The 24,668-nt window shown below is 27.0% G+C and overlaps 5 protein-coding genes across 12 annotated transcripts in view; 2 read left to right on the forward strand and 3 right to left on the reverse strand.

Moving 5' to 3' along the window:
* The window catches only part of LOC127283192 (tubulin monoglutamylase TTLL4-like), a 182,346-nt gene that overhangs the window by 107,587 nt on the left and 50,091 nt on the right, over nucleotides 1-24,668 (forward strand). For all 8 annotated transcript variants that reach the window (XR_007843314.1, XR_007843313.1, XM_051307907.1 and 5 more), the window contains exon 7: nucleotides 4,882-5,002. The gene's annotated coding sequence lies outside the window, so the exon portion shown is untranslated. The remainder of the gene's footprint in view (nucleotides 1-4,881; nucleotides 5,003-24,668) is intronic.
* Nucleotides 10,708-12,076, forward strand: LOC127283204 (uncharacterized). Its single transcript, XM_051307924.1, has 4 exons — nucleotides 10,708-10,846; nucleotides 11,110-11,313; nucleotides 11,441-11,596; nucleotides 11,707-12,076. Exons 1-4 carry the CDS (start codon nucleotides 10,805-10,807, stop codon nucleotides 11,983-11,985), a joined length of 681 nt encoding a protein of 226 aa, XP_051163881.1. The 5' UTR covers nucleotides 10,708-10,804; the 3' UTR covers nucleotides 11,986-12,076.
* Nucleotides 12,064-13,323, reverse strand: LOC127283203 (uncharacterized). The gene is made up of 4 exons (XM_051307922.1): nucleotides 13,162-13,323; nucleotides 12,763-12,960; nucleotides 12,525-12,695; nucleotides 12,064-12,416 (listed from the first exon to the last, which is right to left on the reverse strand). The coding sequence occupies exons 1-4, from the start codon at nucleotides 13,201-13,203 to the stop codon at nucleotides 12,141-12,143; spliced, it is 687 nt and encodes a 228-aa protein (XP_051163879.1). The 5' UTR covers nucleotides 13,204-13,323; the 3' UTR covers nucleotides 12,064-12,140.
* LOC127283202 (uncharacterized) lies at nucleotides 14,003-15,141 on the reverse strand. The gene is made up of 4 exons (XM_051307921.1): nucleotides 15,040-15,141; nucleotides 14,695-14,898; nucleotides 14,450-14,626; nucleotides 14,003-14,317 (listed from the first exon to the last, which is right to left on the reverse strand). Exons 1-4 carry the CDS (start codon nucleotides 15,085-15,087, stop codon nucleotides 14,015-14,017), a joined length of 732 nt encoding a protein of 243 aa, XP_051163878.1. The 5' UTR covers nucleotides 15,088-15,141; the 3' UTR covers nucleotides 14,003-14,014.
* On the reverse strand, nucleotides 15,278-16,766 carry LOC127283201 (uncharacterized). Its single transcript, XM_051307920.1, has 4 exons — nucleotides 16,655-16,766; nucleotides 16,300-16,500; nucleotides 16,035-16,220; nucleotides 15,278-15,929 (listed from the first exon to the last, which is right to left on the reverse strand). Exons 1-4 carry the CDS (start codon nucleotides 16,697-16,699, stop codon nucleotides 15,609-15,611), a joined length of 753 nt encoding a protein of 250 aa, XP_051163877.1. The 5' UTR covers nucleotides 16,700-16,766; the 3' UTR covers nucleotides 15,278-15,608.

Here is a 24,668-nt window from a genome sequence, read left to right on the forward strand (position 1 = left end):
GATAATTTGGGTACTTTTTGAAAAAAAAACGAGGGAAAAAGAGAGAAAGGTTATCGACCGTTGAATCGACATTCGATCGATTTTGCACGTGCAGTTACTTTTTGATTACTTTATGAACGCGCATTCTTCGTATGGGGCTCCTTAAGTTGTCGGTAAAAGTACTGCGAGTGAGGGCGGTGAAGGGGGAAGGGATTGGGTTTGCAAAGAAGTGGGAAGAAGCGGGGGTCTGAGGCCCCTCGAATGGGGCCCCCCCTGTTTACCCCCCCTCAAGTGGCTCCCCGGTAGCGCCGTCGCGCACCTGCCGCTTATTCCCACGCCGAGACTCACGTTCGCCTCATCTTTCCTCTCTTCACTCCCCTCTCTCTTTTTCTCTCTTCTTCTCTTTCTTTCTCTTTCCCCCTTTTACCTCTCTTCTTCTTACACTGCTTTCTCTCTCTCTTTCTCTCTCTCCTCGTCCATCATTTTTGCCTCCTCTTCTTTCCCCTCCCCCACCTCCCTTTCCCTCAGACCCGTACAACGCGTGAGCGCACACGTGTGCCACGGGAGAGAATATCGTCGGACACTTGTTTATTTTCAGATATTTTTGGGATCTTACGTATATACCGATATATACCTTTCTCTCTTTCCCGTGTATAAAACCGACCCCTTTTTTTCTGGTCTCCCCTTATTTGAGTATTATATATATATTTACTGAGATAAAGCGGACAAGAGAGAGAGATACCACTCGATTTCTTTTTTTTTTTAAATGGTGGAAAGAAATCTAAAATGTATCGCAAACATTGATGTGGAAAATGAGATTTTTGAAATTGAAGAGGGTATTTGAAATTCTTTTTTTATTTATTTATTTTTTTGAGCGGGGGAGAATTTTTTTTTCCGCATGTGCTTGAGATGAAATTATTATTTTAGTTTTAATTGAAGAAGGGATAATTTATTTATAAAAAAATTCATTTATTATAATTTATTTAGAAATGTATTAATTATTATTTATATTATTATTAATATTATTATTATAACAATCAATTATAATTAAAACCCGTGCAGAAATTTTGCCTGGAGTCAGATCGGGGCCGGATCAAGCTGCCCTATTAGGGAATAAAACGTCGCGCCTGATGTGGCTCTGATTAGGAAATTCCACATTTTCTGATAGCCCTGAATTGACCCTGATCAGGTGTGGCGTTTCATTCCCTACTAGGGCCCTGATACACGGGAAATAGTAAATTTATTGTAAAAATAATAATTTATAATTTTTATTACAGTAAAAATGATTAATCAAGAAAAAAATGATTTGAAAATACAGTTTTGATTTATGGAAAAATATAAAATTTCGATAAAAAGCAATAATTTGACCGTAACACACTTGATGATCCATAATGAAAAATGAATGAGTCAGTTTATTATATATATATATATATATATATGCTACAGTGGGATAATTTGAAGGATTACGTGCTAGATGAAGAAAAAAAGTATAGTTTTCTTTTACGAAATATATATATTAATGCATTATGATCTATTCACGGTTCGGCTCCCATAAAATTTTTTCTAATCTCACCCGCTCCACCCATGTGATTTTCTACCTGATCACGTGCAATTGAGAAAATCCCTCCCAAAATGTCATTTAGATTCCTCAACATATATTGGACTTGACAGTGGTTGTAAAAATCTCAAGTAACCAAAGTCCATTGTTGATGAATACCAACCCCAGGACAAGTGGCATTGTATATTTTTATATGTGAAGGGGGGTCTCTCTCTCTCGCCCCCTTTTCGAGTTTCACAGGTGGACAAGTGTGTATATATATAGATATAGGCAAGTACAAACGAATGACGGACCAAAAAAGTTGTATATACTATGGGACGCCACATATTTAAAAAATTGATGGAAAAATGAGAACAAGAGAAAGAGAGAGAAGAATAAATATATGAGTAGGGGAATATTATATATAGAATCAAGAGAAATGGGGGTGATGCGGTATTTTATAGTGGACGCGCCCTGTTGCGTTAGAAAATTAGGATCCCTTTTTTTTCACGAGACGAAGGGATTTCAAAATCGAGGACACGCATTTTAAATCATTTCAGAATTGTATGTCCACTATATTCTGACCATAAAAAAGGGCCTATAGAGTGAAACAAGATTCCTTTTTAAATATCGTTAGAGACGTATAGCTTTCAGAATATATAGAAAAATTCAAATATCAAATCTTTTTATTATTCTAATTTCGACCCATTTTTACGATCGTGATTCAGATATATACTATAAATTGAAAGTGAAAAAATTATTCATTCATACCAAATTATTTATATAACCATCATCAGAGGATAAATAACAAGAAAGGGGGAAATTTTTTTTGATAATAAAAAAATAAAAAATGGAGGCGCTTCTCTCATATTTTGTATTAAAAAAATTGAAAAAACATGACATGTGCGGTGGTAATTATATATATAGAGAGAGAACAGAAAGTTATCATTTATAATGACCAAATGGTAAATTAGAGAATACAGAAGAAGAATGAGCAACGATCAACGCGAATATATGAAGAACTTCCTTTGAGAGATTGGTATCAATTTACCCCGAGGTCTCTCTTCGTCTCTTTCTATCTGGCAGGGCGTGTTTCTTCTTTAGTTGTCTCTATAAAGTCTTATCTCTCTGTTACATTCGCTCTATGTACAAGCAAACGCAGGAAGAGATAAGAAACAACGGGCACATACACACCCTTTTGTCCTTAGGGGGCTTTTGAGAATTGTGACAAGGATGAATTTCCCCGCCTTCTTGTCTTCATTGCGTTCTAATCGTTAATCAGGCGCGCTTCTAAATGCTATATATATTTGAGAGACAACATTTTTTCAGAGATTAAAATATGTTTCACAAAAATTATTTTTGATGATAATTAAAATCGTTCAACAAGTATATAGTTACTAATATTAGTTGAAATCGACACCATTTGTATAACTATCCTAATTTGTTACTATCAAAGGTTGCATAATTATCAAAATTTGTTATACAATCGTTAGTAATATCTAACGGTAGTAACAACTTATAGTATAATTATAAAAAATGTAAAACAAATTTTGGTGGTTACAATCAGTGCGGTAGTAAAAAATTATGGTAGTTACAATCAGTGGTAGTAACAATTAGTGGTAGTAACAATTAGTGATAGTAACAATTAGAGGAGTAACAATTAAAAGTAATAATTAGTAACAATTAGTAGTATAGTTACAATCAGTGGCAATAACAATTAGGGGAATAATAATTAGTGATAGTAACAATCAGTGGTAGTAAAAATTAGGGGAATAACAATTAGTAGTGGTAACAATTAGTGGTAGTAACAATCAGTGGTAGTAACAATTAGGGGAATAACAATTAGTAGTGGTAACAATAAGTGGTAGTAACAATTAGGGGAATGACAATTAGTGGCAGTAACAATCAGTGGTAGTAACAATTAGGGGAATGACAATTAGTGGCAGTAACAATTAGTGGTAGTAACAATTAGGGGAATAACAATTAGTGGTAGTAACAAACAGTGGTAGTAACAATCAGTGGTAGTAACAATTAGGGAAATAACAATTAGGGAAGTAACAATTAGGGGAATAACAATTAGTGGTATAGTAATAATCAGTGGTAGTAACAATCAGTGGTAGTAACAATTAGGGGAGTAACAATTAGTGGTAGTAACCATCAGTTGTAGTAACAAATCATGGTAGTTACAATTATTAGAAGTAAAAAAAATTTCAGTAATTGCAACAGTAACAGTTTCTAATGATAATGGTAATTCTAATGGTAATCATAAAAATATTTTTTTCATTTAAATCTAATCAACATTTTCTGAATAAATTGCTATTATCAGCATTTTTTTTCCTTTTCTTTGTAAAAAATACATTTTTTTAAGACGATAAAATCATTTATAAGCCTTTACAGCTTTTGGTTTAAAATTAAATGATATTTCTCCATATTGATGGCATACTTTTGGGTTTAATGGCAAAGGTATTATAGAGGCGATGATTTCCTTTTAGGTAGAATGAAGGTTGATTCTTGGATTGGTTAGTTTCATGAGTAACGAAAGAATTGTTGAGAATCAGGATTGGTTGATCAGAATCGAGTGAAGATTGCGTGCTATACTTTCACCACGCCTTTAAGGTTGTGGACTTGGTTTTCATTGGTAGAGAGGCACAGAGTGAACGTTTTGTGGGTACCCTTCAAGAGTTTCTCATGTTGCTGCTGTTTTTTTTCTTTCCAATTTTTTTTTTTTTTATTATTTATTATTTATACACACGTTCAGCAATTGTGTTCCCCTTCTTTCGTACGTCCTTTTTTTCAGCCACTCTCTGCGCATAAAGATTTTTGTTTCTTTTTATATATATACACGCAGAATCATCAAAAGCAGTTTTGACTCCTTGTACCGCTTTTTTTAATGGCTCCTTCTCTCTCTTTATCTCTCTTATTTGAACTTTTTCATTTTATACTCGTTTTCGTCTTTGGAGTTTTTTTTTCTCTTGTCTTTTTTGGTTTTCTTTTCTTTCCTCATTTTTTTTGTACTGGTTGCGTTTTTTTTCTGAGGTACTTGTTGTTTATGAGCCTTCACTTCTTGATATCCTTCTACTTGTTTTTCTTTTTTCCCTCAAGTTGCTTTTTTTTGTCTTCCATCTTTTACGATGAGAATTATTTTTTTTTTGAGAATATTTTTAAGTGTTGATTATTGCGTCCTTCGCTGATATATTTGGAGTTTGTATATATAAAAGCTTTTTTCGCCAGGGAAAAAAAAATCCATATTTTTTTAGATCATGTGATTTTTTATATTATTAAAAGAAATATATGTAAAATATGTTTAGACTTTTTGTTATGTGAACATGTTTTTTTTAAATGTATGTCGCATTTATTTTTTACAGAACTTTCCCTCGCAACGATATTACTTTACTTGAAAGAGAAAACGATCGCAAGCCGACTCTGTAATCTGGATTCAATCGACCTGCATTGGCCAAGACATTTATCTCGTGGATAAATGTACAGGTGAGTGATATTGTACATCTCATTAATCTTAACATCTAACATTGTTGAATGCCAGGTGCATTTTATATATATTTATGTATAGGACTGAAAAATTTGTGTAAACAAATAATAATCACAAATAACAATAATTATACATAAATATTGAACGAAAAAAGGTTTTTAAAACTAGGGAATAAAATGATCATTTTAAACCCTAGGGAGTAAATAATTTTATTTACCATAAGAGGATTATAATTATTATTCTTTTTATCTCTTTTGAAGTAGATTTTATAATATATTCACTATTCGGAAAATGTGAAATATACTTCCCACAATAAAATTATTGTCATTAGTCGCACCGTCGGAAATCCCCTTTTTATGATAATAATAAACGAATCGCATAGTAAAATAAAATATGCAAATACAATTTTATTTTTTAATAAAAGAAAAAAAGACCAGAAGTAGTAAATTATTTCTGAACAAAATGAGAATCGACTTTTCCGTCGCGAATCTTTCCCACTGAATATTTAATGACCTAAGCATATAGATAAACCGGAAATTAACTTTGACGGAAGTTACTCCCTTGATATGTGTTATATAGTTACAAACATTGATATACATTATATATATGTATGAAGGCCTATGTGATTTTTTTCCACTTGTGTGTTTAACAAGACACTCCCTTCAAACGGTCGTCTCCGGCTTTGAATACTTTATTTTACGCCTGTTGATCATTATCCATTATACATTCAGCGTGCACCTGCGTGCTACGCAAATCGTTTTGAGAGCACTTATTTTTTATTTATTAAATCTGAGATATCAAATTGTTATCTAAACTGCGCTTAATACTTGCAATTAATTATTTTATTTGTTGCAAAGTATTTTTATTAATATAGAAAAAAATTGTAATTCAATTTGAAATATTAATAATATTGATTGAAAAAAATATTTCGTTCATTTGAACGTTCAGAACTTTTGGCTCGCATGTAAAAGTAAAAAAAAATAGTAGTAAAAGTGAGTTTCAGTCAGACTGAAATGAAAAATTTTTTTGAAAGTAGTAAAAATAAGTTTTAGACAGACTGAAAGTTTCCTTATTTTTATTTTTATTTATTTAATTTTGTTAGTCTATAAATATAAAATAGTTGACTTAATGAATAGAAAAGCTTTCAACGTCGCGACTCTGCTACCAAGCCACTTCCACTTGTGTCATTGTTTCTTGTTCCCGGGATCCAAGATAGGTGGATCGTATCCACGTTTTGTTTCACTTTCAGTAGTAAAACTCTATCTACAACAGTGGATCGAATCAGACGCCGTTATATAAAGCTTCTTTATAAAATGAAATATCCCTAGTAGAAATTTGTCGTGGATGCACTAGATTGACTCAAGTTACTTGACAGTTTTTCTCGCGGACGCTGATTCTAGCTGAACTGATAAATAACTGTGAAGTTACTGATCAGTGCTTTTTGAAAGAAATTCAAGTTGAACTTGATAATTCCACGACTCAAAGCTATCCAGTTTTTTTAATGGCACTGTCCAGTGTTGCTCGAAATTAAATTCATATCCTTGTCATGGCGGTGGCGCTTCAATAAGTCTAGTAACTGGACAGCTATGCTAGGATTTTGTGTATTGACATTTCGCTTGCTTGATTTAAAAAAATTACAACTTGTTTATAAAAATTAATAATAATAATATTAATATTCCTTTCTCAAAAAAAGACAGTGCATACAAAACACATGAAAATGTATCGAAATATCTCGGTGGTCGAAAAAATTGAATTTAAGAAAAAATGAACTTTGCTTTCCAGAGCATCTAAATCAATATTCATTTTATGAAAATCACTGTAAATTAATGTTCCACATATATATTTTTTGCATAACTTATCTTATTGCAATAAATATACACTTGCAAAATATTATTTGTTGTAAATGTTTGCCAGCTGTCATGAATCAGAAACGAACATAACCTATATTTAGTTGAAATCACTTGATTGGCCCAAGACAAAATAGCGCGCGCTTTTTTAAAATAATAAAATTTATTAAATTATAATAAAATAATTGCAATAAATTAAATTATTATGAAAATAATATTACCTTGAATAAAAAGTGTTTTTAGTTTTTAAAAAAAAATGATTAAACAATTATTATTATTTTCAGACAAATTTTACAAATATAGTAGAATATTATTTTTCTGTTTGAGTATATTATAATAATATAATAATAATAATAATAATAATAATAATAATAATAATAATAATAATAATAATAATAATAATAATAATAATAATAATAATAATAATAATAATAATAATAATAATAATAATAATAATAATAATAATAATAATAATAATAATAATAATAATAATAATAATAATAATAATAATAATAATAATAATAATAATAATAATAATAATAATAATAATAATAATAATAATAATAATAATAATAATAATAATAATAATAATAATAATAATAATAATAATAATAATAATAATAATAATAATAATAATAATAATAATAATAATAATAATAATAATAATAATAATAATAATAATAATAATAATAATAATAATAATAATAATAATAATAATAATAATAATAATAATAATAATAATAATAATAATAATAATAATAATAATAATAATAATAATAATAATAATAATAATAATAATAATAATAATAATAATAATAATAATAATAATAATAATAATAATAATAATAATAATAATAATAATAATAATAATAATAATAATATTATATTATATCAATAATTATTAATTTATTAAAATAATTTTATTTATAAAATTTTACATATAATTTTTGAGGATAATAAATAAAAAAAATTAGTAATTAGTTTTTTATAATTGTCTAATGTTTAAATTAAATTATAAGTAAATCATTTAAAATCAAATAAACATCTAAAATGTTTATTTGCCTAGAAAATAATAAAAATAATATGCACAAATTCATAATATTATTAGGTACAGTGAAATACGTCAAGCATTTATTCTAATATCACTGATCAGAACGGCCGAGTTGCGTAAAGCGTGCGTTTCTTTCGTTCCCGCCCAGCGGACCCGTGTTCGCTCCCCGGTAGCCCCAAGATTTTTTCGTTGAAACTGCGAAAAGTGTTTTAAGGTTTATGTTATGACATTCATATTAATATAAAAATTATAATTGTTTCAGTGTTGTTAACAGTTCAGGTCAAGATGTTGCTTCAATCGTTTTACTTATGTAAATTTTTTTTTTAAATCCAGTTTAATTGTGAATGAAAAATTACATTTTTATAACGAATTACTATATTTAGTGCAATATATTTTCTTATAATAATTTTTGTTGATAATTGGAATATTTTTTTTAATTACATAAAATAAACGTGTTTACTACATTAAATCTTATTATTAAATGAATTTCGAAATATTTAAAAGAATTAATTTGACTAGTTTTTCAAAAGTCCTATTGATAAATAATTATCAAGTTGGGCTGGATAATAACTTGATGAAAAAAGCGTGACATGACATTCGAGTTTTTAGCTAGCTGGTCAGTCAAGTAACTAGACAGACTCCAGCGCGACTAGGCAGTTCCTTTAAAATAGCTAGGACAAATTTCTACTAGGGATATTTTTAATTATAATATCTATGACGATATCATTTTTTTTTATTATTTTATGATATAAAAGATGAAAAAAAATAGTTATTAAAAATTTATTCTTAATTATTTATTTCTTAATTTATTCTTATTAAATAGTTAATATTTGGAATTTCAAAAAAAATTAACGAACAATTGAAATAATAAATAAATAATTGAAAAAAAGATCATTTATATATTAAATATGTTTTAAATTACAATTTTTAATGTCAATTTTTTTTTTCTTTTGATACTATTTGAGTCACTTTGTTTTAACTGGTGTGAAAAGCTTCGAAAGCTTTCTAGAGTACATTTTGACTTGATTTTCTTTTATTATTATGTTACCCTAATACAAAGACACCGTCGGAAAGCTCTCTGCGTGTTCACATTAGGGCGAGATGTGAAAATAGAACTCACTGGAAGCTTTAACAGAAGTAAGCTTTTCAAACCATATACTTATATACTTTTTTTTATAGTTTTCTCTTTTTCAATTATTTTTATCATTGTCTCAGCTATTCGATTCCATTATTATAAAGCACTATAATTTTCTAATTATAAAATAATAATTTTAAATTAACAATTTCTTTTCAAATTAATAAAATTTTAGTATTATTAAATTTATTTCCAATTCCGCATAACCAAATAATTTATTCTAAAAATAATTTGGTTCGAGATACGATTATATTATATATTGAACTGAGCTCTCTAATAAAGATTTAATAAAATTTACTAATTAAAATTTATTTAGAAAGTTAATAAATTCGAAAAGAATAATTTTTCAAACATTTTCTATTTCGGTTTAAATCTGCAATGAGCGCAAACGCGAGGTACAATATAATAGTGTGCGTGCGGTTCGATACATATATATTTGGATTACCCATTGCGCAGCTGCTATTTTCAACCCTCGAGTTCCGTTAACGTGGGGGAGTTGGAAAAATCTATAATTATAGAACTATATATAGCGTCGCGGCGCTTTGCCACCAACTATTTGTAATGTTCGCCTGATATCAGGCTTCGTTATAACGACGCTTGACGTCGGTTCCGTCAAGACGCCGACGACGTCCAAGCATTTGTCGAATTCGTATGTGCAATAATATGCGATGTTTATATAACTTAATGTTTTCCTGATTCTCGAGGACGTGGAAGCGCGGCCTCCGTTCATCGGAAAATATTGTCGTCGCTTTTCAAGGCGTCGCGACGCCCAATTTTCAACCCCTTTTCAATTCATGTACTCCTGTATCCATGGTACGTCAGACGACGTCTTCCAATTGACGGGCAGCTCTGTCAGACGTCAAGTGAACACACAACAACGTGTGTATGCCACCATTTTCAATCTCATGGCGCCCGGGTTTGGCGTCGCGACGCTAGGGCGCCGCGATTCACTTGGCGAGAGACGCTTTTCCTTCTATATATATATATGTATATAGCAACCGAAATCCAATAATATTCTATAGCATATACGCAATATCGTGTATAAACTGGATTTTCCGGTTCTATTTATTATTTTATCATTTTGACCTAGAGAGCTGAAATTTGGTACAAATGTGTATTTTTGTGTGTAGATTAGACGGAAAATAGAATAAAGCTAATTAAAATTTATTTTTAAACAAATTTTAATCGAAAAATTTCCAAAAAAAAATTCGAGTTAATAATTTATTTAAAATCTACTTATTTTTAAATGTCAATTACTAAAAAAACTTTGCTAATTAATTTTAAATGGATTTTTATCATTTTTTCCAAAAATTAAAATTGAAATTTTTTAAATCTAAATAATAGTTTTGTTTTATTTAATATTGTTACTCAATTTTCGGTGAAATCTAATCTCTATTTGTTTTTCTATTTCCTTTACAACGAACGGTTTAAAATGTTCTATTAGCATTGAAAATACTTTTATGTTATTCTAAATATTTTTAATAATTTGATAAGAGTGCTATAAAATTTGACTCGTGTAAAGAGTAATAATTTAAAAATCACGATTACTACATCAAATAATATGAAACTTCTCATTGAATAACAGAATGTACCTACAATAAAAAATAAAGTTATCAAAATTCATAAAAATGCTATCTTTATAGTTTTTTTTTCTATATAAAAAGAGAGTTGAAAGTTTTCAACCGTCAGTATTAAATTTAAAAAATCTGCAGTTTCTAAAGTTATTTAAAATTTAATTTTAAAAATATTTAAAATTACAATTTTCAAAATGAAATATTTTATTTTCATTTTTTTTGTTTGTGCCATTCAAGTAAGTTTATTGTATTTATTTTTTAAAAAAGCATACTTTTTTTAAAGTTAATTTAATTAATTATTTCTTATATTTATTTTTTTTATATAAAATTTATCACTGTGAAACGAGAGTTATTAATTTAATACCAACTTTAGGTACTAAATTGCCTTTTGGTTCTATTTTGATACCTAAAATCGGTACTATTTTAGTACCTTCTTTTTACAGTGATTAGACAAATTTATTAATAACATAATTATTAATTACTTATCTTCTGATTAAAGTTTGCATTAGGAAAAAATCAATATAAAACAGACGATAATGAAGATATAAGAATAATACAGCTCAATGTTAATGAATCAGTTTCCGAATTTGAGACATTTTTTTTTAATGATATACTAGGAAATTTTAAAAAAATTAATGGAAACACAAATGTATCTATTGACAAACTAATTGAAGACATAAATAGAATTTCGCTAGAAAAAAAGGTAAATATATGAATCTCTTTCGTTTAACAGGATTATTTTCGATTTGATAAATTAAATATTTAAAAAAAAATTAAACCTTTCTGATTTTATTTGATAAATTATTAATTTTTCATATTTATAATATTAGGTAGAAGAAGTAAATGAAACTATTTGTTATAAAACTGCAAAAGAAAATTTTGAAGACCTTCAAAAAAACTCAACGAATAATATTATTCAAATTCGAAATGATAAATTAATCTTTCCATTTTTTCCATTTTATAAATTTAAATACATAATTGATCAGGTATGTAAAAAAAATTTGCAAATGTAATATTTTAATCTATTTAGAATGTAGATTTAATATAAATAAAAAAATAATTTGTTAATTTGAGTACTTTTACAATTTTTTTATAGATGGCTATAGATCTTGTTCAAAATTTAAATGGAATTTTGGATTCCTGTGATAGATTTGAGGATAAAACAAAATGCATTTTAAATAGTAAAAAAGGAAGTCTAATACTTGTTGTGAATCTTCAAAGATCTATTACTCAAATAAAAAAAATAATAAATGATTTTTCACGCTCTCTACTGCCTGATGCTCAAATGGAAATTTCTCAAGAAATTCGCATAATGGAAAATAAATATAAATTAATTATTAAAGAATTTCAAGATTGCTTTTTAAAATTGAAATAGTTTTTTTGTTTTACAATTCATTAGTCGAAATAGTATTTACTTTTTTGTAAATAAAGGTTATTGAATAATAATAAAAAATTGTTTGACAAAATTTCTATTTATTATTTTATTAAATTCTATTTATCATATAAATAAAAAAAAAACTTATGAAACAATTAAAAAAATGAAGTACAACCGTCAGCATTATTTTTAATTGATTGAGTTTTATCTTTTAGTGTCTTAATTTCATTGGAAGTGCATTCTTGAATTTTTGACAGCATCAAAGTATAAGCTTCATTAGCTAATGTTGTTAATTGTTGAATAGAATTTTTAAAATTATTGACAAGTATATCAACTCCAATTTTAGCATTCGTTTGGCATATTTTTTCATCTTCTAAATGCCTACAGCCCTCCATAACAAGTTCTAAATTTTCAACTAAATCGTAACCCGTCTAGAAAAAATAATATTTAATTTCATTTTAATTATTATCTATTTAATATTAATTAATAATTAATCATTGTTTATTTAATGAGACTGATTAATTATTTTTATACATTACCTTAGCAGTAAAATTCATATTTATAGAAATTGGAGAGAAACCATAATATAATTGATTAAATTGACATTGTCGAACTTCGTTAGTCGTATTTTTAAGAATTTGATCTAAATTTTCCTTTGCAATTTTGTAACAAACATTTTCCTCCTTTTGTACATCATTCAATACATCAATCTAATTTTATAAAATAGGAATTGAATTACTATTCAACAAATTAAGTTTTATTAAAAAAAACAATTACCTCAATATCTTGTAAAATATTATTTTTTAATGTTTTAAATTGTTCTGGAACATGTGTTTCTTCTTGCTCGAAATGTTCTTTTAAATTTTCCTTTACACGAGTTGAAAACTCTTGAAAATCATCAGTTATTTTTTTAACATTCAGCTGCAATTCTTTTATAACATTTAACTCATCACTTTGAGCATATCCAAATGATATCTTTAATAAAAAAAACATTTTACAATAAAAAATAAATATATAAGGTTTTTATTTTAAATTTATAATATAATAATTTATAAAATTTATAATTATAATAAATAATTAAATTATAAATAATATTGATAAATAATAATGAAAAATTAATTTTAAAATTATTAATTACTTAAATTAGTAATAAATATCTAAATTAAATAAACTTACTTGAATGGAACAAAGAAGAAAAGCAAAGATAAAATATTTCATTTTAGAAAAATTTTGATTTTTTTCCCGGTAAATTGTCAGCTTCAAAATTTAATACTGTGTTTGAAAAAAGATTAGTACTCTCGTTTTATATAGGAGAAAATAATTGTGAAGAATGATAAAAAAAAATTCTATAAATCATAAATCCTATTAGTTATATATCTATTAGTTAAAATGAATTTATTTAATAAAAAAGACTTCATTATTTTAATTAAAAAAGTAAATTATCACTTTAATGTAAATAAAATGCTAATAAATTATTGTGAACATATAAAATATGTGACAATTTGTTTAAATTAATTTCAATGATAAAAGAACATTTTTATTCATTATTTGTAAAGAAAAATGTCTATTACTGAACACAAATAATTCAAACAAAATATATTGTTGAGAACAATTTTTTAAGAGAAAAAGAATAATTGAAAAACTGTTTTTACGACATAATTTTTTAAATTAAAAAAAAATTTTCTAATAAAAAAGTTAAAAAATCAAAAAAAAGATTCATAAAATAAAAAAAGATATTTAAATTTATAAAAGGCTTTCTTTAATGTAATTTTTCACTAATAATAATTTTCGTTGATGAAATTACAAATAAAAAAAAAATTTCTACCTCGATTTTCAAATGTTCGTATCAGTGAAATAATAGAATTTTAATTTTTTGATATATGCAAAACAAATACGTAATATATTATTAATTTATTTGAATAAAATGTCATACATTTGTAGTTTTATTTATTATTGAAATTTGACAAGTTTTAAATTTAAAATTAATGAAAAATATAAAATTTCTGTATGTGAATTATTTTATATAAAGTTAAATATTAAAAGCCATATTTTTTGTAATACAATGATTAAAATCTTCTTTAATTCTCTTCAATTCTTTATGAAATAAATCATTTAAAGAGTGACCACAATTTTTTACATTAAAAATTGCTTTTTCTTTCAAATCAATAACCATATTTTTTATATCTTTAATAAGATTTTTTATACCATTTGATAAAATTTCAATTCCAGATAAAGTGCTTGTTAAATACATCATTTCTAGTGATGAATTTTCAATACCTAAAATACGTTCTTCATTCATTGAATCAATCCTCTTTACTAGACTATTACACATCTATTAAAGAAAAAATTAATTAAGTAAAATAAATTAAAAAATCTAAAATTGTCAGTAATTAAAAAATTTCTATTATTAAAAATAAATTTGATTTACTTTTAACTGATAAATAAATAATTATACTAAAATTACCTGTATAGTGAAATTTACTTGAGTCATGACTGGTTCGAAATAAAGAAAAAATGATTTAAATTCGTAAACTTCCAATCGATCGGTTATATTTTTGTGAATTTCGTCCACATCTTGTTGAACAATTTTATAACAACTCTCTGAATTTTCATTCTTTGTGTTCAATTTTTTATATTCTGTCTACAAAAAGAAATTTTTTTTTTAAATAAACTTTTGACAAAAAAAATTATATTTTTTTTGTGACTTACTTCCAATTCGGAATAAATAATTTCTTTCATATCACGAAAATTTCTCGTCAAATTCAATCCATATTCTCCCAAGAATTGATCTATTTTTTGAAATTCACTAATTTCAAAATATTTTAATTCTCTTATTGCATTTGTTGTCTCGCATTTTAAAATTTCTAATCTTGATAGAATATCATTTCTGTTATTTTCTTCAGCAAAAGACACCTGAAATTTTTTTTTGTAATTTAAAAAAAAAATAATTTTAATTCTTAGGTTTAAAATTAAAAAATAATCAAAATATTTTATTTATATTTTTTTAAAAAAAGGTTTTAATTCCTATATTAACAAAAAAAATTGTTTACTCACTTGAAAAAAAGAGCTGATGAGAAATATAAATAAAAAAACTATTTTCATTTTGAAAATGTATAGTTTTTTAGTTAAAGATAGTAATTATGAATTAAAAGTAACATAAACCACTTGTATATATACCAATATATATATATATATATAGTTAATTATGTAAATTCAATTATGGAAACATAATAAAATTTTTTTCCTAACAATATAATAATTTTGATTTGGAAATCTTTGGAAATAAAAGATCTTTTATTCTTTTCACAAGATTTTTATTCATTAAAATATTCACACGTAGGTACTTTAAAAAAGATATTCTTTTTTATTCATCGCGAAGATACATAAAATAACAATTATTTTTACAAGAAAAAATATTCGATTTGACAATTTCATTTTTTGAAATAACATTTCACAAAATTTCTTTTTGAGTAACGAATTTTTAGTTTTTATTATGTTTTTTTAAATGTATGTAACAAAAATATATATAATTTAACAACAAATTTTTATCATTTTTATTTTTTGTTATCTTTGCTCAAAAAAGAAAATTATACACAAAAAAACAAAACGTGGTTCACTCATGACTACACTCCTCTATTATTTTTATTATTTTTAATATGAGAAAAACAATCGTCTAATTGTTGTATGCTTTCCAGACATTGTTTGTTTAAATTATTCTTTGCATCAGAAGCACAATGTTGAGTTTCTCTTAAAACACTTTGTTTTGTATTCATTAGCAATTTTATCAAATTATTTGAAAGACTTTTAAGGCCATTAACTAGAATACTTAATTCAGAACTTTTTAGTTTCATGTAATGTTCATTTGTTAAAATTTCACTGTAATTCTTTTTTTCATAATTTGCAAATATTTTCTCTTTTACTCCTGATTCTAAATTATTGAGAGTCTGCAAAAAGAAGAAATAAAAATTTTTCAATAATTATATTAAAAAATAAAATATTAGAAATAGAAAAAACATTTTATGATAAATTTTATAGAAAACAATATTTACATTAGTAAAAAATTCACAATATGATTGAATTGGAATCATATAATATTCAATTTCATTATTTGTTGCACATTCTCTTAATTTTCCAATAATTTGAATGTAACGTGTTGACCATGTTATTGATCTATTTGCAAAACATGATTTTAAAGGTTCTTCCACATCCTCCATATTCTTAATGCCATATTGAATCTAGAAAGAATTTTTTTTTTCTCTATAAAACTTAAAAATCTTAAATTGTCAAAAAATTTTAAATAAACAATATAAATACCTTTAATTGTGTTACTTTTGAATGTGTCATATTTTTAAAAGTAGACAACAATTTTCTTTCCATTGATTCATAATTTTCAGCTAACAACAAAAATATAGATTCTTTATATTGTTGAACTGTTTGATTTATTGTTTCTACATCGTATTTTAAATTGTTTAAATTATATTCAATATCATCATTGGCGTTTGATGATACAAATATCTGAAAAATTAAATTAAATTTTTTTCAATCATTTTAAATTTAAAAAGAATAATTTGCAAAAAGATTATTTTATTTTGCACTGTTTTTTTTTTTTTTTTTTTGAGTAAATTGTATGTGAATTAGTATAAAATTTAATTGTAATAAATAGAATTACCTGATAAGAACAGAATACAAAGACCATTGAACTTATTAAATTCATTGTCACACGTGGAATATGAAATCTTTAAAAGAAATATAAAAACTATTTTATTATCTCTTGAAATTAGGCTTTATATATTGTGAAATTTTTATAAATGTATGTATATATTTATATTTACTCTCCCTGCCATTTTATAAATGTGTATAAATTAGTTTGTCTTCTGATAACCAAATTAAATATATCAATAAATCGAACGATGAATTTTTAATTTTTATTCAATTATTTAATTTTAAAAAAGAGCTAAGTTTTTTTTTTTTAATTTTTAATTTTGCTTATTTTAATACAAAAATGGATTAAAATAAGCAAAATTGGATTAAAATAATAAGCGTTGCAGCTTATTTTAATGCCTTTTAATTTTCTGTGTTTATTTTTCATTTCGAATAAATTGTAAAAATTATTATACAATTTTTACGGTAATTACAATCCCCCAAAAAATATCGTTATTTAATGCTTAAAAATACTACAAGTATTAATAAATTGAAAATAAAAACAATAAAAGAAAGTAATAAACAATAAAAAAAATCACTGGCAATCGAGGAAGAAAATAATGTGTCCTTTAAGTAGTAAAAGTCAGAGTTTGATCAGACTAGGAGAGAGAGAGAGAGCTTTCGCTATTTCGTTACGTCGCCACTTGGCGTCGCGACTGTATGTTACGTCTCTTATCAGTTTCTGATTTCCGGATAATGTAACCCGTTGCGACCGAGCCGCGACAAGCATTTGAGCGACAGGTGGGCAGTACTCGTCGAAATGATCATTTTGCGCGCTTCGGTCGTCGTTCCCTTAATTCGCCATTTGTTGTTGATATGCTTCTGTGTCAATTGGTCAAGCATTGTATATATGTGTCTTGTCTCAAATACAATGGAGGGAGCGTCGCGACGCCTCCGTCGTCGTCACACCTGTGTGAATATGGACTTTCAGGTCGAGAGACGCACAGGCGCCACACCAGGCGCCTATCAAGAGCTGTTGGGCGTCGCGACGCCCCAAGGCACTATATACATATATATACAAGTCAAGTGAATTTTATCTCTGTATTTCTTTCACGATTTTTTTTTTTTAATTTTTACTGTTACAAAAATTTATTATTTTTATTTTATTGTTCTTCTATAAAAAGTTTATTTAATTGTTGTTAATTTTTTTGACTAAATCATGGTAGAATTTAATTAAATGATAATTATTATTTAATTTAGGCGTATTAAAAAAAATCCAAAATAGAAAATTAAAAATTAAAAAATAGGAAATAAAATCTAGTATCGACAAATGAAAAAAGTTAATCCTTATCACAGAAAGCAGGGTTTTAATATCTCTTTTAAAAATTTTTCCAAAATATTAAATGAAAAATAGAAAATAAAATTGAAAAAGTAGATAATAAAAAATTGAAAATAAAAAACTAATTTTTATTGTATTCGAATATGCGATGAATTCAAAAAAAAACGCACATGTCTGTTTCATTCTCGACAGAAAATAAAAAAAACGAGAATAACATTATAATTTATATGTCACAAATAAGCACTGATCATAAAAATACATTTTTTTCTTTTGCTATTATTACTCTTTTTTTTTTATTGTAAAAAAAATATATATATACCCCCGAGTCAAAAATGGTTGGTAAACCCATAAATTTAATTCTCGTGCTCACTCTGTTTCCTGAGAGCACCTGCATCTGTCCTTGAATCGGTTTGTATCTCGTTTTGTCTTTTCTTGTACACGTGCACAATAAAAATAAAAGTAAGAAAAGAGAGAGAGAGAGAGAAACCTCGTGAGCGAATTGGTTGGAAGAGAATATTGCCGAGGGAGACACAACAAGGTTTCTTTCGCAAAACCTGTCATGATTTGCGAGAGAGCATGTCGCAATAAGGCCATTCAATCTCAACAAAAGAGAATATATCCCTTCGAGATAAAAAAAAAAAAAAGAAAAAAAAACACGCAGCTGCATTTTTGTGGGTCAAAAACACCCCCCCTCGAGGGTGGATATAGAATATTCTTATATGTCATGTCATACAAAGTGTTGTTGTAATTATAGGGGCGTCGGCCGGTGAGCGTCGCGACGCTGTATCAGGAAACTATAAAATATAACATGCGTTTATACTGCTCCAATAATAAAATATGATGAAAAAAAATTGCGAGAGAAAGAGAGAGAGAAGAGAAAAATATTGCCACGATATATCAATTATTAAATGAAGTGAAGCTAGCAGTCAAGTTCAGCAGCGTCCCATAGGCGTATCACACGAAATTCGAGAAATATGCCCCGCTATCCATTATTGTCAGTAAAAAGCATTTTCGCACAAAAATTACAAAAATTAACACAAAAAACAAACAACAAATGAAAACTACAAACACCAAGACATAATAATTATTATTATAAATAAATAAATAAAGAAATACATATAAAGTGAAATATTGAGTTCCTCGAGAAAATCGAGTGTAGAAAAAATTCTAGGGAGTTAGCAAACGATGGGAATCCAATCGTTACATTCTAGAGATGATTAGGAGTTATAAAAAAAATAATAACAATTTTTATTGTTATAAACAATAGCCAGCAGCCGGGCAATTATTGGATTTTGACATTTTTTGAGAAAATCGAAAGTAGAAAAAAAACTAGGGTGTTAGGAAACGATGGGAATCCCATCGTTACATTCTAGAGATGATAAGGTGTTATGAAAAAAATAATAACAATTTTTATTCTTATAAACAATAGCCAGCAGCCGGTCAATTATTGGATTTTGACATTTTTCGAGAAAATTGAGAGTAGAGAAAAATCTAGGGTGTTAGGAAACGATGGGAATCCCATCGTTACATTCTAGAGATGATAAAGTGTTATGAAAAAAATAATAACAATTTTTATTGTTATAAACAATAGCCAGCAGCCGGGCAATTATTGAATTTTTGACATTTTTTGAGAAAATCGAGTGTAGAAAAAAATCTAGGGTGTTAGGAAACGATGGGAATCCTATAGTTACATTCTAGAGACGATAAGGTGTTATGAAAAAAATAATAACAATTTTTATTGTTATAAACAATAGCCAGCAGCCGGGCAATTATTAAATTTTGACAATTTTCGAGAAAATTGAGAGTAGAGAAAAATCTAGGGTGTTAGGAAACGATGGGAATCCTATAGTTACATTCTAGAGATGATAAAGTGTTATGAAAAAAATAATAACAATTTTTATTGTTATAAACAATAGCCAGCAGCCGGGCAATTATTGAATTTTTGACATTTTTTGAGAAAATCGAGTGTAGAAAAAAATCTAGGGTGTTAGGAAACGATGGGAATCCTATAGTTACATTCTAGAGATGATAAGGTGTTAAGAAAAAAATAATAACAATTTTTATTGTTATAAACAATAGGCAGCAGCCGGGCAATTATTGGATTTTGACATTTTTTGAGAAAATCGAAAGTAGAAAAAAATCTAGGGTGTTAGGAAACAATGGGAATCTCATCGTTACATTCTAGAGATGATTAGGTGTTATAAAAAAAATAATAACAATTTTTATTGTTATAAACAATAGCCAGCAGCCGGGCAATTATTAAATTTTGACAATTTTTGAGAAAATCGAGAATAGAAAAAAATCTAAGGTGTTAGGAGACGATGGGAATCCTATAGTTACATTCTAGAGATGATAAGGTGTTATAAAAAAATTAATAACAATTTTTATTGTTATAAACAATAGCCAGCAGCCGGGCAATTATTGAATTTTTGACATTTTTCGAGAAAATCGAGTGTAGAAAAAAATCTAGGGTGTTAGGAAACGATGGGAATCCCATCGTTACATTCTAGAGATGATTAGGTGTTATAAAAAAAATAATAACAATTTTTATTGTTATAAACAATAGCCAGCAGCCGGGCAATTATTAAATTTTGACAATTTTTGAGAAAATCGAGTGTAGAAAAAAATCTAGTGTGTTAGGAAACGATGGGAATCCCATCGTTACATTCTAGAGATGATAAGGTGTTATGAAAAAAATAATAACAATTTTTATTTTTATAAACAATAGCCAGCAGCTATTTTTTTTTATAACACCTAATCATCTCTAGAATGTAACGATGGGATTCCCATCGTTTCCTAACACCCTAGATTTTTCTCTACTCTCAATTTTCTCAAAAAATGTCAAAATTCAATAATTGCCCGGCTGCTGGCTATTGTTTATAAGAATAAAAATTGTTATTATTTTTTTCATAACACCTTATCATCTCTAGAATGTAACGATGGGATTCCCATCGTTTCCTAATACACTAGATTTTTTTCTACACTCGATTTTCTCAAAAATTGTCAAAATTTAATAATTGCCCGGCTGCTGGCTATTGTTTATAACAATAAAAATTGTTATTATTTTTTTTATAACACCTAATCATCTCTAGAATGTAACGATGGGATTCCCATCGTTTCCTAACACCCTAGATTTTTCTCTACTCTCAATTTTCTCGAAAAATGTCAAAATCCAATAATTGCCCGGCTGCTGGCTATTGTTTATAAAAATAAAAATTGTTATTATTTTTTTCATAACACCTTATCATCTCTAGAATGTAACGATGGGATTCCCATCGTTTCCTAACACACTATATTTTTTTCTACACTCGATTTTCTCAAAAATTGTCAAAATTTAATAATTGCCCGGCTGCTGGCTATTGTTTATAACAATAAAAATTGTTATTATTTTTTTTATAACACCTAATCATCTCTAGAATGTAACGATGAGATTCCCATTGTTTCCTAACACCCTAAATTTTTTTCTACTTTCGATTTTCTCAAAAAATGTCAAAATCCAATAATTGCCCGGCTGCTGGCTATTGTTTATAACAATAAAAATTGTTATTATTTTTTTCTTAACACCTTATCATCTCTAGAATGTAACTATAGGATTCACATCGTTTCCTAACACCCTAGATTTTTTTCTACACTCGATTTTCTCAAAAAATGTCAAAAAATCAATAATTGCCCGGCTGCTGGCTATTGTTTATAACAATAAAAATTGTTATTATTTTTTTCTTAACACCTTATCATCTCTAGAATGTAACTATAGGATTCCCATCGTTTCCTAACACCTTAGATTTTTTTCTATTCTCGATTTTCTCAAAAAATGTCAAAATTTAATAATTGCCCGGCTGCTGGCTATTGTTTATAACAATAAAAATTGTTATTATTTTTTTTATAATACCTAATCATCTCTAGAATGTAACGATGGGATTCCCATCGTTTCCTAACACCCTAGATTTTTTTCTACACTCGATTTTCTCAAAAAATGTCAAAATCCAATAATTGCCCGGCTGCTGGCTATTGTTTATAACAATAAAAATTGTTATTATTTTTTTCTTAACACCTTATCATCTCTAGAATGTAACTATAGGATTCCCATCGTTTCCTAACACCTTAGATTTTTTTCTATTCTCGATTTTCTCAAAAAATGTCAAAATTAAAAATTGCCCGGCTGCTGGCTATTGTTTATAACAATAAAAATTGTTATTATTTTTTTTATAACACCTAATCATCTCTAGAATGTAACGATGGGATTCCCATCGTTTCCTAACACCCTAGATTTTTTTCTACACTCGATTTTCTCAAAAAATGTCAAAAATTCAATAATTGCCCGGCTGCTGGCTATTGTTTATAACAATAAAAATTGTTATTAATTTTTTTATAACACCTTATCATCTCTAGAATGTAACTATAGGATTCCCATCGTTTCCTAACACCTTAGATTTTTTTCTATTCTCGATTTTCTCAAAAAATGTCAAAATTTAATAATTGCCCGGCTGCTGGCTATTGTTTATAACAATAAAAATTGTTATTATTTTTTTTATAATACCTAATCATCTCTAGAATGTAACGATGGGATTCCCATCGTTTCCTAACACCCTAGATTTTTTTCTACACTCGATTTTCTCAAAAAATGTCAAAAATTCAATAATTGCCCGGCTGCTGGCTATTGTTTATAACAATAAAAATTGTTATTAATTTTTTTATAACACCTTATCATCTCTAGAATGTAACTATAGGATTCCCATCGTTTCCTAACACCTTAGATTTTTTTCTATTCTCGATTTTCTCAAAAATTGTCAAAATTTAATAATTGCCCGGCTGCTGGCTATTGTTTATAACAATAAAAATTGTTATTATTTTTTTTATAACACCTAATCATCTCTAGAATGTAACGATGGGATTCCCATCGTTTCCTAACACCCTAGATTTTTTTCTACACTCGATTTTCTCAAAAAATGTCAAAAATTCAATAATTGCCCGGCTGCTGGCTATTGTTTATAACAATAAAAATTGTTATTAATTTTTTTATAACACCTTATCATCTCTAGAATGTAACTATAGGATTCCCATCGTTTCCTAACACCCTAGATTTTTTTCTACACTCGATTTTCTCAAAAAATGTCAAAATCCAATAATTGCCCGGCTGCTGGCTATTGTTTATAACAATAAAAATTGTTATTATTTTTTTCTTAACACCTTATCATCTCTAGAATGTAACTATAGGATTCCCATCGTTTCCTAACACCCTAGATTTTTTTCTACACTCGATTTTCTCAAAAAATGTCAAAAAATCAATAATTGCCCGGCTGCTGGCTATTGTTTATAACAATAAAAATTGTTATTATTTTTTTCTTAACACCTTATCATCTCTAGAATGTAACTATAGGATTCCCATCGTTTCCTAACACCCTAGATTTTTTTCTACACTCGATTTTCTCAAAAAATGTCAAAAATTCAATAATTGCCCGGCTGCTGGCTATTGTTTATAGCAATAAAAATTGTTATTATTTTTTTTATAACACCTAATCATCTCTAGAATGTAACGATGAGATTCCCATTGTTTCCTAACACCCTAGATTTTTTTCTACTTTCGATTTTCTCAAAAAATGTCAAAATCCAATAATTGCCCGGCTGCTGGCTATTGTTTATAGCAATAAAAATTGTTATTATTTTTTTTATAACACCTAATCATCTCTAGAATGTAACGATGAGATTCCCATTGTTTCCTAACACCCTAGATTTTTTTCTACTTTTGATTTTCTCAAAAAATGTCAAAAATTCAATAATTGCCCGGCTGCTGGGTATTGTTTATAACAATAAAAATTGTTATTAATTTTTTTATAACACCTTATCATCTCTAGAATGTAACTATAGGATTCCCATCGTTTCCTAACACCTTAGATTTTTTTCTATTCTCGATTTTCTCAAAAATTGTCAAAATTTAATAATTGCCCGGCTGCTGGCTATTGTTTATAACAATAAAAATTGTTATTATTTTTTTTATAACACCTAATCATCTCTAGAATGTAACGATGGGATTCCCATCGTTTCCTAACACCCTAGATTTTTTTCTACACTCGATTTTCTCAAAAAATGTCAAAAATTCAATAATTGCCCGGCTGCTGGCTATTGTTTATAACAATAAAAATTGTTATTAATTTTTTTATAACACCTTATCATCTCTAGAATGTAACTATAGGATTCCCATCGTTTCCTAACACCCTAGATTTTTTTCTACACTCGATTTTCTCAAAAAATGTCAAAATCCAATAATTGCCCGGCTGCTGGCTATTGTTTATAACAATAAAAATTGTTATTATTTTTTTCTTAACACCTTATCATCTCTAGAATGTAACTATAGGATTCCCATCGTTTCCTAACACCCTAGATTTTTTTCTACACTCGATTTTCTCAAAAAATGTCAAAAATTCAATAATTGCCCGGCTGCTGGCTATTGTTTATAACAATAAAAATTGTTATTATTTTTTTTATAACACCTAATCATCTCTAGAATGTAACGATGAGATTCCCATTGTTTCCTAACACCCTAGATTTTTTTCTACTTTCGATTTTCTCAAAAAATGTCAAAATCCAATAATTGCCCGGCTGCTGGCTATTGTTTATAACAATAAAAATTGTTATTATTTTTTTTATAACACCTAATCATCTCTAGAATGTAACGATGAGATTCCCATTGTTTCCTAACACCCTA

The sequence above is a fragment of the Leptopilina boulardi genome, unplaced genomic scaffold (assembly GCF_019393585.1).
Source record: "Leptopilina boulardi isolate dan_hultmark-lab unplaced genomic scaffold, ZJU_Lbou_2.1 LbouV2_31, whole genome shotgun sequence".
Taxonomy (NCBI): Eukaryota; Metazoa; Arthropoda; class Insecta; order Hymenoptera; family Figitidae; genus Leptopilina; species Leptopilina boulardi.

Excerpts from the sequence above, each read along its gene's own strand:
- LOC127283203 (XM_051307922.1), bottom strand. The coding sequence starts at position 13,203 with ATGAAATATTTTATCTTTGCTTTTCTTCTTTGTTCCATTCAA. Across the intron at positions 12,961-13,161 it reads TTCTTCTTTGTTCCATTCAA|ATATCATTTGGATATGCTCA; the intron begins GTAAGTTTATTT and ends TTTTTATTAAAG. Across the intron at positions 12,696-12,762 it reads ATATTTTACAAGATATTGAG|ATTGATGTATTGAATGATGT; the intron begins GTAATTGTTTTT and ends TTATAAAATTAG.
- LOC127283202 (XM_051307921.1), bottom strand. The coding sequence starts at position 15,087 with ATGAAAATAGTTTTTTTATTTATATTTCTCATCAGCTCTTTTTTTCAA. Across the intron at positions 14,627-14,694 it reads TTATTTATTCCGAATTGGAA|ACAGAATATAAAAAATTGAA; the intron begins GTAAGTCACAAA and ends TTCTTTTTGTAG. Across the intron at positions 14,318-14,449 it reads AAGTAAATTTCACTATACAG|ATGTGTAATAGTCTAGTAAA; the intron begins GTAATTTTAGTA and ends TTTCTTTAATAG.
- LOC127283204 (XM_051307924.1), top strand. The coding sequence starts at position 10,805 with ATGAAATATTTTATTTTCATTTTTTTTGTTTGTGCCATTCAA. Across the intron at positions 11,314-11,440 it reads GAATTTCGCTAGAAAAAAAG|GTAGAAGAAGTAAATGAAAC; the intron begins GTAAATATATGA and ends TTATAATATTAG. Across the intron at positions 11,597-11,706 it reads TTAAATACATAATTGATCAG|ATGGCTATAGATCTTGTTCA; the intron begins GTATGTAAAAAA and ends ATTTTTTTATAG.
- LOC127283201 (XM_051307920.1), bottom strand. The coding sequence starts at position 16,699 with ATGAATTTAATAAGTTCAATGGTCTTTGTATTCTGTTCTTATCAG. Across the intron at positions 16,501-16,654 it reads TTGTATTCTGTTCTTATCAG|ATATTTGTATCATCAAACGC; the intron begins GTAATTCTATTT and ends TTAATTTTTCAG. Across the intron at positions 15,930-16,034 it reads ATTGTGAATTTTTTACTAAT|ACTCTCAATAATTTAGAATC; the intron begins GTAAATATTGTT and ends TTCTTTTTGCAG.